Consider the following 13,823-nt stretch of genomic DNA (forward strand, 5'->3'; position numbering starts at 1 on the left):
CAGCAGCACTGCACCCAGAGGTCCCCCAGCAGCTACCTGGTACGGTGATCTGGATGATGTTCAGCTCGTCTGGTTCGATTTTGATCTGCCTGATCCCACCTAGCTCTCCTGAGGTACCTATGGGGAAAGGCAAGGGAAGGTGATGGGGTCTCCGGTGTTGAGATGACCCCGAGGTGTTAGAAAGTCTCTTTTTCCCAACCCCAAGACCAAAGAAGTCAGGATTCCTTGGCTCTGGTTCTCAAGGTTGTTTATTTTCTGTTATCTATTGCATTCTTCCTCTGACCTGCTGAGATCTGTCTGGCAGGTCAGTCTGTGGCGCACTGACACCCTTGGGGTGGTGTTATCTTTTTATACTAAAAATTACATGTACTTTATTTACAATAAGTTTCCAATACCTATCAGCTATGTTAGACAGTCTGTCTCTAGTCTAAATCAATCCAAAAGTGCCACCATCACAGCAGAAGATGGAGGCTAAGAAGAAGAAGAAGGACATGACGTGCCCAGACTCCTCCACCTTGCCTCTTGAACCCCCATTCTAAAAACCCCAAAATTAATTTTCTACATTTTCACCAGTGATAAATTCACTGTCATTCTATACAAACTCTTGTGGCTTGTACATCTTCACACAAAGCTGGTAATTGTTTCCATGGGTTAAAATCAAAGGCTCAGGTGTTTGTGACTCCATGCCAAGGTCTCTGAGCCCCATGCCATGGTCTCGAGTCCTCCAGGGCAGTCAAAGCAATGGTTTGACAGGAAGGCAGTCACCATCAGGATCCAGCAATCTGCCCAACACAGCACCAGGGCATGGAAAGCATGGCCAGCTGTCACTTCAGTACCAGCTGAGCGTGCCACAACAACAAGGCTTCAGTCAAGGGGTCCAGCAGCATCAAGCCCACAGCAAGCAGGTACCCAAAGAGACACCTGTGGGCCTGGCTGGAGGAGCTGCTGGTGCCCACAAACTGGCAGCTGGACCTTGTGAAATGCTCATTTCCTGGCTTTATTCACTTAAAATGAACTGGGCCACCAATGGGCCCAGAGAAGCTGTCTCCAGTGGGTGGCTCCTCCCAATTTTAATGCTCCCAAATTCATGCCTGAAACTTGCCCCTGTTCTGACTGAAGCTGCATCACACCAAGATGAGACCAGCTGAACCCTGGTAAAGTTCAGTGTGGTTTCAACCCCAGCAGATGAAAGCCTGTGCTGACCAGCTGCCCCTGGAGTGTTCAGCCCAGCTTCCTCTTCCCTCAAGGTAAATTTCCTCACTTTGGGTGGGATAGATGAACTGCAAGGCACTGATTCCCAGCTTGCAGCACGGAGAGGCAAGACAGCATGCCTTGGTGTGGTGTTTCAATGGGTGCAAGCCCCTAAATCTGTGGAAAAACACTTTCTTTTCATTCATGGTGCTCAGAATACCAACACTGCTGACCTCTCAGTGGTGGCTTTCAAAGGAACTCAGAGAGTGAAGACTTCCCTTAGCTTTGCATTTAAGCACATGCTTAAGTCTCATTATTTCAATTTATGCATTTTTAGGCCCCAGCTGGAGGGTCAGAGGGTAAGAGTCTTCCTCTCTGCATCAATCAAATGGGGATAAAGTCCTTAGAGAACTGCACTGTGATGCAATTTAAACTAAACATTCAAGTTACTTTGCAGGCATCTTTCTCTAGAGTGCCCCCCATAACATGTCTAGCAAGAGAAAATGAATTATTCCTCACCTGGTTCACAGCCTTCAGAAACATTACACTTCTCAGACCTGAAAGGGAAAGGCAGACAAGAAAGGTGGTCATGGTGTAAGAAAAGAGAGAGCTTAAAACCCAGTGGTGTGTGAACTGAGCCTGGCAGGAGGGAGGAATGCTGCCTGGCATCACAGAGGGCAGCAGGAGCTACACAGGGGTCCCCAGGGCCACCACAGCCCCAGCAGTGGCAGAGCATCCAGGCTGCAAGGTCTGTGAGCTTCTCTGGAAATGAGCCCTGCTCTCAAACCCACCCTGGTCCTGCACCCTGGCCTTGCCTCTAGACACCCATGGATGGAACTGCAGCAGAGAGATTGTTTTTCAGCCCAAAACTTGGTTGGCTCCATCCCTTTGTGACAGAGAGCAGTGTATAAGTATTACTACAGTGTGGTTACTCATGGAAGTAAAAAATCGGGAGAAAGGAAAAATCAATTGATTTGGTAAATATTTATTCTGTTCAAAGCTTTTCTTTACTGAAAAACTGGGCACTATCCCAAATTCCCATCTACAGTTAACTTCACATGCTCAGGAGTTTACACAACTTGTTCTGCATCCAAATGAGACTGTTTTGCATTCCCAGGATGCATGTGCTTTCCTGTCTCTCTGTTGAACAAGGACAACCACAGCTCTTTGGCAGTAAGGGACCTAAAGAACCACTTTGGAAAAAGCACTCCTGCACAATGTTGGTCCTTCAGGGGGAAGGAAAATCCTGTTGGCTCAGGAGGGATGTTCAAAAGCACTTCTCACTTGCCTAAACCCACTCAGGAGCATCACCAGAACAAACCACAAAACAAGCCATGAGTGCTCTGGAAATGTTCTTCCTAAATGTGGGAAGGCAAAAGGGGTCATTGGTCTGGAAGGCATCTATACCACCTGGGAGCCTTGGGAAGGGTTTTAAACTCTCCCACTTCAGGTCAAAGCAAGGAAATCTGTGCATTTTCACCAAGGAAATCTGGGGGGAGGGCTTATCTGGGGAGTGCATTACACCTCACAGTGTCTGGCTCTTCTGGAGTACTGGACACTGCACTTTCCCTGGAGCAGGACTCTGACCTGGGGGGCCCATTCCTGTGGAAACACTCCTACTGAGGCACAGAGGTTCCTCATTTGCAGAAAGAAAATAAAACCAACCTCCCACAAACCCTCCTTTGAAGCTGAAGATACCCAGAAAGCTGGAGACAAATGCCAGCCCTGCAGACTGGGCAGCTCAAGAAGTCTCTGCCCTCCAAAGTTTTGGTATTTCACATTGCCAGGCTCACTCATGGAGGTTCTGCTGTCCCAGACATGCTTTAGGGGCACGCAGCAGCCACATCCAAGGGGGCAAGCCTAAAACAGCACTGGGGAGAACCAGAAGAGACCCAACCTCAGGTTCATGTCATCAAAGAGCCAAGAAAGGAAAGGAGCCCAGGAGATGTCATGGATGGAACAAGTTACCTTATTCCCCATCCTGACCTGCACAGCTCAGCAACCACACAGCTCTGTCTGAAGCCCAGCTGGTGGAGCTGTCAGTGCTGGGCAGTGAGGCTTTGTGCCAGAGAAGCTGAGGAGCATTCTTTACTCCACTTGTGTGAAGCAAGGCTGGGAGAAGGTTCCTTGTCTTATAGCAGTTCATAATGCTATAAACTGCTGCCCTGCCTCTCTTCCTTAAAGTGATTTTAGAGGCTAAATTACACCTTGCTTCCACTGAGTTAAGAAGGAAGGAAACTGGGCTATAAAGAGACAAACAGCTCCTGGATTTCCCAGTCTGGGTTGGAAAGCTGTATGCTATGTGATAATTGCTCCACAGGTGCTGCCAGCATGTTTTGGACCTGTCTAGCTCATGGCACAGCTGTAACAGAAAGAGGTATTCCCATAAAATATCTCCTGCCCTGCTGGACTGTATAAGCCCATCTTCATTAAATGTTAGGCTCCTTGTGAGCTTTCTAAACAAGCAACACTTAATGAGCAGGATGTTGTTACAGTGTGGGCTGAGGGTAAATCCTTTAGGTCATGCATTAACACCAGAGAGAATTCCAGTAGGTAATCCCAGGCATGGCCCTCATTTCATCAGCTTTGCTCAAAATTAATAATTCCAAACTTTTGGCTTGCAAAAAGGTGGGGCTGCTTGCCCTCCTCCTGTGCTGATCAAATGACTACCAAATTGCAGTGGAATTTTAGGGAGGTAGGAAAGCAGCAGCAGTTGAGCCACTCACCTTCCCATTATGGATTTACAGCACCTCCCAGATGCTCCAGCTTACTGATCACACTCATGGCACCCTCCTGCACACACTGTGTTGTCTTATACATCAAGAGTTTTATTACCATTATAGTGCAAGGATTCCATATCACACCTCCTCAATGTTTCTCACAGGCAGCTCCTCTAAGCACTGACTCTTCCTGGTCCTTGCAGTAGTCATTATCTGACTCCAGATCCCACCAATCCACTCTTTTGTACCACTGTTCCTATTGGCTACAGGTGTGGCCTGTTAAGATCAGGCCTGCTCCTAATCTTTAGTAATTGGTGCAGTGCAACTCATTGGGGGATAAGATTCCATTGTCTACCACCTTCATTTCCTACACTGTATCCCCCTACACCACTGGGCATTGCTGATGAACACATCAGTGACCTGCTGTGCACATTAATGACTCTCTGAGGGATGTCACTTTACAGGGAACAGGGACAGAAGTCCCACTTACCTGCTGTTGGCCTGAGAGGTCCCCCCCAGTTCCAGCGTGGCCCCACGGTGAGGCTCGGGGGAGATCTCCCGGGGAGGGCTGGAGGGCTCCAGCTTGGTTGGATCTTTGGTAAATTTGCTTCCTGTTGCCAGGTGTGCATGGTGGGTTTTGGGAGAAAAGCAAAACCAGGATTAGCAACTGGAGATGCCAGTGTTGCAGCTTGTTCCCCTCCTAGCCCCAGAGCTGAGGTTGGGGTAGGGGAGCAGGTTTTTAAGTGTCACCTGCTTGCAAAGATGCTGATTCCATGGGGTTTACATGTTAAAATATTAGCAGGACATTTGTTTAAATCTCTCCATAGCTATGAGTGTGCTGGGAAAGAGCATCTCCAGAAAGGGGTGGCTGATAGGACAAGGGTTCCAGGAGGTAGGGACTAAGGTCAGAAAAGCCAGAAATATCCCACTGCTCTAGAAGCAAGCCCTGAAGTGGGGAGAGCCCTGCCCCAAGGGAAGGGATGTGCTGCACTGGATGCCAGCTTGGCAAAACAGAGTAGCAGAGACACAGACAGCCCTGTCTCACAGCTCCAAGCCCACCAAGCAGCAGGAGAAATCTCTGTCACAGTGACACAGAGAGGGACAGAAGCATCCTGCCACCATAAAACCTTCCTCTCTCCCTTCCCTGCTCCTCAGCAGCCTGAAAGGAGCTGAAATGAAGCCTCATCGATGACCTTGGAGATGGAAAGAGTAATCTGAAGGCAGAGTAGGAAATAAAATCAGGCAGGGAAGCGAGCAAAGAGCTGAAGAATGAGAGAGTGAGACTCCATTGTGAGGCTGCAGAAACCACAAGGTGTCTTGTTAAACAGCTGTTATCAAAGCCCTTTGCTGGTCTCAAAGCACCATTAGAGTATCCTCACCCTTCTAAAACATATTCCATCTATGGGAACCTGATACCACTTTCCTTTTTGTTCCAGCCTGTGAGAAAGGGCAGGGCTCTGGCAGTAGGATCAGCAGAAACACAGAACCTTAAAAACACTATTTATCTACTGACAGTCCAAAAGGCTCCTTTTAATTTGTGCTTTCTATGAACCAAATCTTGTTCTTGCACCAGCACAGCCTGCCTGAAGCTGCTACCCAGGGGAGTAACAAAAATAGGTTTCCAAGCAGTGGTGGGTATTTTAATTAAAGGGTGAGCAAAACTTTATGGGGAAGCTTTGGGATACTTCACAAATGGCAACTTAAAATACAGCTCCACTCAGAAAATAATGTCTTTGCAGAAATGGCACCTCCTGACTCAGCAGTGAGGGTTTTTTTGCACAAGCTGATGTGCTGACACAAACCACAGAGTGCCAGGTTTAATGGGTTTTGCTTCTGGTAGCCCTGCAGGGAACTGTCAGGAGAGTGGGGCTGTCACCCACCTCAGTTCTGCAGGGTTTGCTTCCTCATCTCCAATTATCCACTTGCACCTGCCTACCACGTAACCCACAAGCCCAGAGCACAGGTCTGGAGCTGCACATGTACATGATGCCACCCCTAGGTACCATGCAGGCATTATGCAGGGAAAATCCAAGCATCCCAAAACACAGCTCAGTGCTCCATCCCTTGGGGATGGGCTAGAGCTTAAAGAAATCCTTTTTTTGAAAGCCATTTCCAGCTTTTGACAAAGAAATCCCCCATGCAGGTGGGACCTCCTCCAGGTTCTGCTGGTGGCTCCAGCCTGGTTTGGGTGGCCCCAACCTCACCAGGCTCAGGAAGGACTCTCAGGGCTGGGGCTGAGTGGGGCAAGAGTGATAACCTGGCTGGCAGAGATATCTGGGAAAAAGGTGTCTGGAGAGCTACCAGCATGTGCAGTTGGCAGCTCGGGGGGGAAAAAACAAAACACCACCCCAAAACATGTCTGTACTCATGAGCCAAGCCCAGGCAATCCAGGACTCAGGTGTGATAAATCTGGAGGCAGTGCCATATTCCAGGTGTGTGTGAGGACACTGCTGCAGAGTGGGCTGAGTCTGACAGCATGGGTACCTGTCTCCTTGTATCTGCCAAGAAGCATTTATCATGGAATCACAGATTGGTTTGGGTCGAAAGAGACCTTAAACCATCTTCTTCCATCCCCTGCCATGGGCAGGGACACCTTCCACAATCTCAGATTGTTCCAAGCCCCATCCAACCTGGCCTTGGACACTTCCAGGGATGGGGCAGCTGCAGCTTTTCTGGGAAACCTGTGCCAGAGCCTCACCACCCTCACAGTAAAGAATTTGTCTGGCTTCTCCAGCTCAGAGAAAAAACAAGTAAAAACACAGAGCAAAGAAAGTCAAAGAAAGAATAATTTACCAGTGAGGAACACAGCAATAATTTTCTTCCTCTTGAAATTACAGATATTGCCTCTGCTGTGGCTCAGCCTGATTCAGGAGCCAGCCCAGCCTCACACACCAGGAATTCTCACTCAAACCTTCACAACTCAATTTTTTAGGGGAGTACAGAGCTTGCACTGATCCCAGGCAAAGGCAATCTCAGCATGTCCTGGTGTAGGGCACAGACAAGGCTTCTCCTTCTCCTAACTGCATGTGTCCTGCACTTCCTCTGCTTACAGTGACATTATTTCAACTCTGCTTCTCTGGATAACCTTTTAATTTTGTGGGCAATAAATCAAAGGATTTGGAGAACATACCTGTAAAAATTCTTTCGTCAAACATCCTAGGAGAGAAGGAAAAAAAAAGAATTAGAAATAGATGCTGCTAATGACTGAGTTGGAGGTTTAATTAATGAATAGCATTAAACCAAGTCAAACTAGTAATTTTTTTCATTCTCTAAAAATACTGAATGAATTTTTCAGCTAAAAAAAGGCCTTTTAGTGTGTTGTGCAGCCAAGCAACCTTATGGCATATGCTTTTTAACTAAAGCACCTCTAAATCTGCTTATAAGTCATTGTCTTAATTTAACTTATTAAATGAAGCTGCAATTAAATCAGGTTGGTTTTACAAAAAGAAACAGTGGGACTAAAGTAGCTGTTACTGGATCTTCAATTTCCAGTACAGACTATTGACCAGGATGTCACCTGTCTGCTGAATATTTTATTTTGGTGCTACCCAAACTTTGCTCATAGGAGCAAACTATGTCCAGGCCACATCCCACAGCTTGATCCAGCCTGGACAAAGCAGGACAAAGTGGCTTCTCTACCAACTGACATCAGGAAAGCTAATCCCTTTCAGGATGCCTGAAATCCAGCAGTGCTGGTGATTTTAGCCCCCTTGGGAGCCTTGTCCAGGGTTTTTCTGGGTTGTAGTTTCACACCACTAGGCATAGAACAACACAAGTGCTGCACAGGCAGGGACTGGATAAATCAATGTATTATAGAGCAGGTTTTCCTGACAGAGAAGCAAAGAGAGGTTGCACAGCACAGTGATAACCAGGAATATATCCACTCCTCCTACCCAGTGGAAAGGCAGACACCTGGACACAGTGCCTGGCCTGCAGGTGATAGATTCTCATCACCAGATACAGAGGATGTGCACAAGTGATCAGTGAAAAACAAGGTGGAAGGCAATCCCTGTGAGAGTATGACTGTTCTTCCCTCCACCCAGGGGCATTGCTCCCTTCCACCAAATGGCACTGAAGGTGCTATAACCACCTTCAAATCTTTGGGGTGGGTGGCATTGGCAAAGTTTGGTGCCCGTGATCACTTAAAACAGGGTGGCAGAGCGTGGGGGTCATCATGGTACAGCCAGCTCTGCCACATCCTTGCAGAAAGGGAGAGAGATGAAAACCAGAGGTTTGCAGGGGGAAAGAGCTGTCTTATGGAAGAGGGTGAAATGAGTTTTTGGCACCAAAACAAACCCTGTGAGCACGGAGGGAGCACAGCTCAAACCCCTGACACCCTTGAGCCACACGCTTCCTTCTGCTGTCCTTGCCACCCACCTTTTGATGACAAAATGGATGTTGTGCCTCTCCTCCAGGATCCTTTTGAGCTTGGGGACCCCATAGGTGCAAGGTCTTTTGAAAGGGATTTTGTCTGGGATGCCAATGATCTCCACTGCCTCGGGGTCACAGGCAATCTTCCTGTATGGCACAGGGACCATGTGGTCCAACCCCAAGGCTTCAGCTGCAAGATGAACACATGGCTTTCATTTACACAAGTGCTTTGTCTTTTACAGTGCTAAAACAAAGGTGTGAGGGCTTGAACTCAAGTAGAGCAAATGTTTTCTGCCTTCTTCTGTGCTTGTCCCAGAAAGTGAGCCCCAGGAGCAGCTCTTCCATGGAAATGGGACAAAAAGGAAAGCAGCAGTAAACACAGCTAAGTGTCTTCCAAAACTCCCAGACATGCCCAGTGATGCACAAGCCAGGAGTGAGCTGGCCCAAATATAATTCCCAAACTCCTTGTGACCCACCCCAGCAGGTTTGTGAGCTCCATGATTCACAAGCTGCACAGCATGTGGAATCATAAAATTGTTAATGTTGGAAAAACCTTCTAAGATTGATTCCAGCTTTTAACCCAGCAGCAGCATGTTCACCAAACCATATCCCCAAGTGCCAGGTCCATAAGCTTTTTGGAACATTTCAAGGGATGGTGACTCCATCACTACCCTGGGCAGCCTTTGCCAGTGCATGACCACCCTTTCAGTGAAGAGATTTTCCCCAGTGTCCAATCTAAACATTTCCTGGAGCAGCCTGAAGCAATTCCCTTTAATTCTATCACTTGTCACCTGGGAGAAGAAACTGAGTCCCACCTGGCTACAGCCTCCTTCAGCTAATTGTAGGGAGTGGGAAGATCCCCCCTGAGCCTCCTTTTCTGCAGGCTGAGCCCCCACAGCTCCCTCAGCTGCTCCTCATCAGGCTCTGCTCCAGACTTTCCTAAGCTCTGTTACCTTTTGGACACACTCTGGCACCACATCTATAAATCGCATGTTAAAGGCTTGTCTCAAGCCCATACACAACTCACAGGTGACACAGCACTCATCTCCAGCCCATCTGTAACTCACAAATTACACAGCCTGATAGGGATGGCACAGCTGAAGCACCCACCAGTCTCAAGTAATTTCCAAGCTTCTACCTGCCCAAATGCCCAGGAGCTGCACCAAAAGCACTGCCCATGGCAAAGGGAGCACCAAAAACACAGGCAAGCCATGCAAATGGAGAAAAAAGCAGCTGCAACAACAACCACCTTCTTTTTACCTGCCACATGTATGTGAAAGGGCCACATGCCACCCCTCCTGGTGCCCAAGTGCTATGATCCAGCATGCCATGTTCCCAGACAGGGCTGTTTTACAGCCCAGTTATAAATTCCTTGACTGTGGTGTGGGGCTCCAAACAGAAATATTGACATAACCTTCAGGAGACTGGGAGCTGCTGAGCTAAATGTGTTAGGAAGAGCAGGGAGCTCTAGCATATGGCTTCTGCTGCTGTGTTAGGGAACAAAAATGATTGCTATATAATGATATGCAATCCACAAGCACTGCAGATGCATAATGGGATATTAACTCCTACTCACCATATCTGCTGTTAAAAAGAATTTGCACGCACTCCCTAAGGGTGTTGATGTCTTCAGTTTCTTTTATAAAACTGTCCCACTTATCTATCAAAACAAAATACAAGAAATAAGAAACTTCCATATGGTTCATACACAGCAGATGCACTTTTCTCCTGCAAAGTGCTGCGAAGCAGGAACAAGACTTCAAAAATTATTTCCCTGCTCCTGAGAGAATTTTGCCAGGCTGGCAGATAAGGTCTTGGTTTCTCCAACCCCTGACCTAAGCACTCTCCTTGGCACATGCAGATTCCTAAGAAATGACCCCATAAAATTTCTTAGCCCTAGAATGAAAGACCCTCATGGACAGCGCCAACTTCACCTGGAATGAACTCTTGCAAGGTACAGCCCTTTCACAAGTGGATCTTTTCTGTCTTCTCCTCTTTCCCAACCTTCCCACCCATATTTTTTTCTCCTCTTCAAAGCAGGCAGGGGTTTTTTGGCCGCATTTCCCTTGGGTGCAGTGGAGGTAAGGAAATGGCAGTCTCCTCCCCACGGCTGATCCCCCCAGGCACTGCTGCAGAATCCCACTGGGACGAGTGGCTTTCAGTCATTTGGAAATAATGCCAAGTTTTCAGCAGGAATGTACTGTTTGCAGCTGGGGCAAAACAGCCTCTCTCAAAGCCATGCCTTGGTTCCCTGTGCAGAAAGCAGAGATGGGAATTCCTAGCCAGCCAGCAGTGCTCAAGGACCACTAACAGCATCTTGGAATGGCAGGGATGGACTGGAGCAGAGATGGTTCCAATGTGATTAATCCCCTCCAGCACTGCCAGGTCCCTCCAGAGCATGGAGAGGGCTGGGAGACTGCTGGAGAGAGATGTGGTGAGGGGAAACCTTGAATTCAGGAAAGCTGCCTTAGTGCTGGAGCAGGACACAGACCTGTCTTGTCATGGACGATGGAGAAGAGGATGCGCTTGGATGAGTGCACATTCTGGATCAGGGGACCCCCGGAGACTGATGATTTCTGTCCTGGACAAGAGGGGAGACAAGGAGAAAAGGCTGATGAGAGCCTGATCCATGCTCCAGACACCACAACAACACCCTGGGTGCTGTCCCCTGCCCCCCCTTCTGTGTCTCCTCCATGCACCCTGGGCCTGTGACACCTGAGACAAGGAGAAAGGGCTGATGAGAGCCTGACCAGTGCTCCAGACACCACAGCAAGACCCTGAGTGCTGTCCCCTACCACCCCTTCTGTTTGTCCTCCATGCACCCTGGCCTGTGACACCTGGGTGTGGTGCTGGCCAGATCACCCCCTGCCATCCCCATTCCCTTTTGGGGAGATGCCCTTCTGGCCTGGTGGTGCAGCCCCTGTCATTTTGGGGCAAAACAGAGGTGTGCCTGCCACTTGGGGCAAAAAAAAAGCCATTACCAGCTTCAGACAAAGAAATCTCCCATGTAGGTGGGACCCCCTCTGGGTTCTGCTGGTTCTGCCAGAAACAGGCATACCTCTGGTTTTGCCCCAAATACAGAGGTGTGCCCTGCCACTTGGGGCAAAACCAGAGGTGTGCCTGTCACTTGGGGTAAAAACAGAGACGTGCCCTGACACTTGGGGCAAAAACAGAGATGTGCCTGCCGCTTGGGGCAAAAACAGGTGTGCCTGTCACTTGGGGCAAAACCAGAGGTGTGCCCTGGCACTTGGTGTAGGGGGATAGAACATAGAATGTAATCTTACCCCCTAAAGAATTGCAGCTGAGCCAATTACTAAGGTTTAGGAGCAGGCCTGATGTTAACAGGCCGCAGCTGTAGCCAATAAGAAGAATGTTATAAAAGAGAGGGTTGGGTGGTTGGGGGGAGTTGGAGTCAGTTGGCTGCTGTGAGGACAAGGTCAGTGCCTAGAGGAGCTGCCTTCAAGAAACATCAAGGAGGTACGAAGCTCCAGCAATATGGAGCCGTTGCAATGTAATGACAATAGAACTCTTGCACTATAAGACAACAACTTGGGGCAAAACCAAAGGTGTGCCTGCCACTTGGGGCAAAACCAAAGGTGTGCCTGCCACTTGGGGCAAAAACAGAGGTGTGCCCTGCCATTTGCAAGCACCAAGGGAAGGCCTGTGGCAGTGCAACATGGCAGGGGCTCTGCTCACTCCCACACAGGCCCAGCTCTAGGCTGGTTTTCATCCCAGGAATTCCAACACCCCCTAGCAGGGCCAGGGCCGGGCAGTGCCCCGGGCCCTGAGGGGAGAGCACACTCCAGGCTATTACCACAGCAGTCGCTGTACTCCTGTGAGGAAGGCACCTTCAGCTCTGCCGCCGGCCGGCCCAGCAGCGCCTCGCCCGCCGCCGCCGTGGGCCCGGGCAGGCCCGAGGACGCCTCCTGCTTGAGGTCGATGGCGACGGGGCCGGGCAGAGAGACGCCGTAGAGGAAGTTGGTGATGGCAATGGCCGAGGGGGCGTCCTGCGAGCTGGGTTTGGCCACGGGGCCGTTGTTGGCACCAGAGTCCCGGCTGCCCTTGGAGGCGAGGGAGGAACAAGTTAACTCGATGTTGGGGTTGGGCTCTCGGCTGGGCTCATCTGCTGGCCTGAGGGGAAGGAAGGGAGAAGAGGAGGGAAAAACAGGTTCCTTTGAGCCCATGGCAGTGCTAAGGTGCAATAAGCAAGGATTTGGATGGGGAAGAAGAGCCATGCCTGGGAAGGTGGGACACCACCAGCTGCCAGGCTTTTTGTTGAGGAGCACCATTACAGGAGGCCATTAGAGCACCTCTCCTATTTGGAAAGCTGAGAGAGTTGAGATTGTCCACTCTGAAGAAGAGAAGGCTCTGGGGAGAACATACTCTGGCCTTCCATTACCCAAAGGTACTGGAGGGCTGGAAAGGGACTTTTGACAAAGGCAGGGAGTTACAGGACAGTGGGGAATGGTGTCAAACTGAAAGAGGGCTGGTTTGGATTAGATATTAGGAAGAAATTCTTCCCTGTGTGGGTGGTGAGGGCCTGCCACAGGTTGCCCAGGGAAGGTGTGGCTGCCCCATCCCTGGAAGTGTTCAAGGCCAGGCTGGATGGGGCTTGGAGCAGCCTGGGATAGTGGAAAGCATCCCTGATCACAGCAGGGCTTGGAACGAGATGGTCTTTAAGATCCCTTCCAACCCAAACCATTCTATAGTTCTGTTCTGTGATTCACAAGTTACATCCATCAAACTCCTGAGCATCTTCAGGCACCTAAATGGTTCTTGTCTTCTTTAAGTGGAGCTGGTTAGTCAAAGCTGGTTAGTTCAGAGCATATTTTTTAGCTAGGACCAAGCTGCACAGCTCCATGCCCAGTGCATTTAAGGGGTAAAACCTTTTACGACCACAATCACTTGGCTCCATTACCTATGCCAGCCCCCAGCACCCATGGCACATTCAAGGGGGAGCTCAGTCAGCCTGCAAATGAGTTTCAGACTGAAGAAACCAACGTGCTCCACATGAGACAGGGAGCCACAAGCTCACAGACAGCACAAATTCTGCGTGTCCTACTTTTAGCTGTCTCAGCCTGATTTTCCAGAAGCATCGAGCCTTTAGAGGAGGTATTTGGTCATGCTCAGCATTTTTCTGAATGGATCTGAGGTGCTGCCAGCAAGGCAAATGCAGGGGAAATGCACCTAAAACTACTGAACCCCTTGCATAAATGTGGCCAAAAGGGGGAGTTTGCTCTGCTGCAGTCCCCCACTTCCCTCCTTGCCTGGCATTAAAAAACCCATTTTAGCCTGGGAAGACACTTGCAGCATTTACCCTGGAAATCCCTCTGGAGACAGAAAGCACTTAGCTTACCGCAGTGGAAATTTTGGCAGAGACACATAAAAAGATGCAGTTAATGTGCATGTTTACGCACACTTTTTATAGAAATGAGCCTGAAATGGACTCAAGCCCCCCAACACGAACAAATCTCTGTGCAAGGCTGGATTTGGCATGGCTGGACCCAGGTCTGTGGGTCCTGAGGAGAAGCTGGGATATGA

At 49.3% G+C, this 13,823-nt stretch overlaps 1 protein-coding gene across 6 annotated transcripts in view; it reads right to left on the reverse strand.

Moving 5' to 3' along the window:
* Positions 1 to 13,823, reverse strand: part of GTF2IRD1 (GTF2I repeat domain containing 1) — a 72,049-nt gene that overhangs the window by 28,192 nt on the left and 30,034 nt on the right. For 4 of the 6 annotated variants that reach the window (XM_063174287.1, XM_063174286.1, XM_063174289.1 and 1 more), the window contains exons 6-13: positions 12,097 to 12,413; positions 10,774 to 10,863; positions 9,859 to 9,942; positions 8,289 to 8,472; positions 7,042 to 7,067; positions 4,402 to 4,522; positions 1,711 to 1,748; positions 37 to 117 (exon numbers count right to left, since the gene is read on the reverse strand). In XM_063174287.1, the coding sequence (XP_063030357.1) occupies positions 37 to 117; positions 1,711 to 1,748; positions 4,402 to 4,522; positions 7,042 to 7,067; positions 8,289 to 8,472; positions 9,859 to 9,942; positions 10,774 to 10,863; positions 12,097 to 12,413 (941 nt within the window). The remainder of the gene's footprint in view (positions 1 to 36; positions 118 to 1,710; positions 1,749 to 4,401; positions 4,523 to 7,041; positions 7,068 to 8,288; positions 8,473 to 9,858; positions 9,943 to 10,773; positions 10,864 to 12,096; positions 12,414 to 13,823) is intronic. The other 2 variants (XM_063174288.1, XM_063174290.1) reach the window with 2 other exon arrangements.

This window comes from Melospiza melodia, chromosome 21, assembly GCF_035770615.1.
Source record: "Melospiza melodia melodia isolate bMelMel2 chromosome 21, bMelMel2.pri, whole genome shotgun sequence".
Taxonomy (NCBI): Eukaryota; Metazoa; Chordata; class Aves; order Passeriformes; family Passerellidae; genus Melospiza; species Melospiza melodia.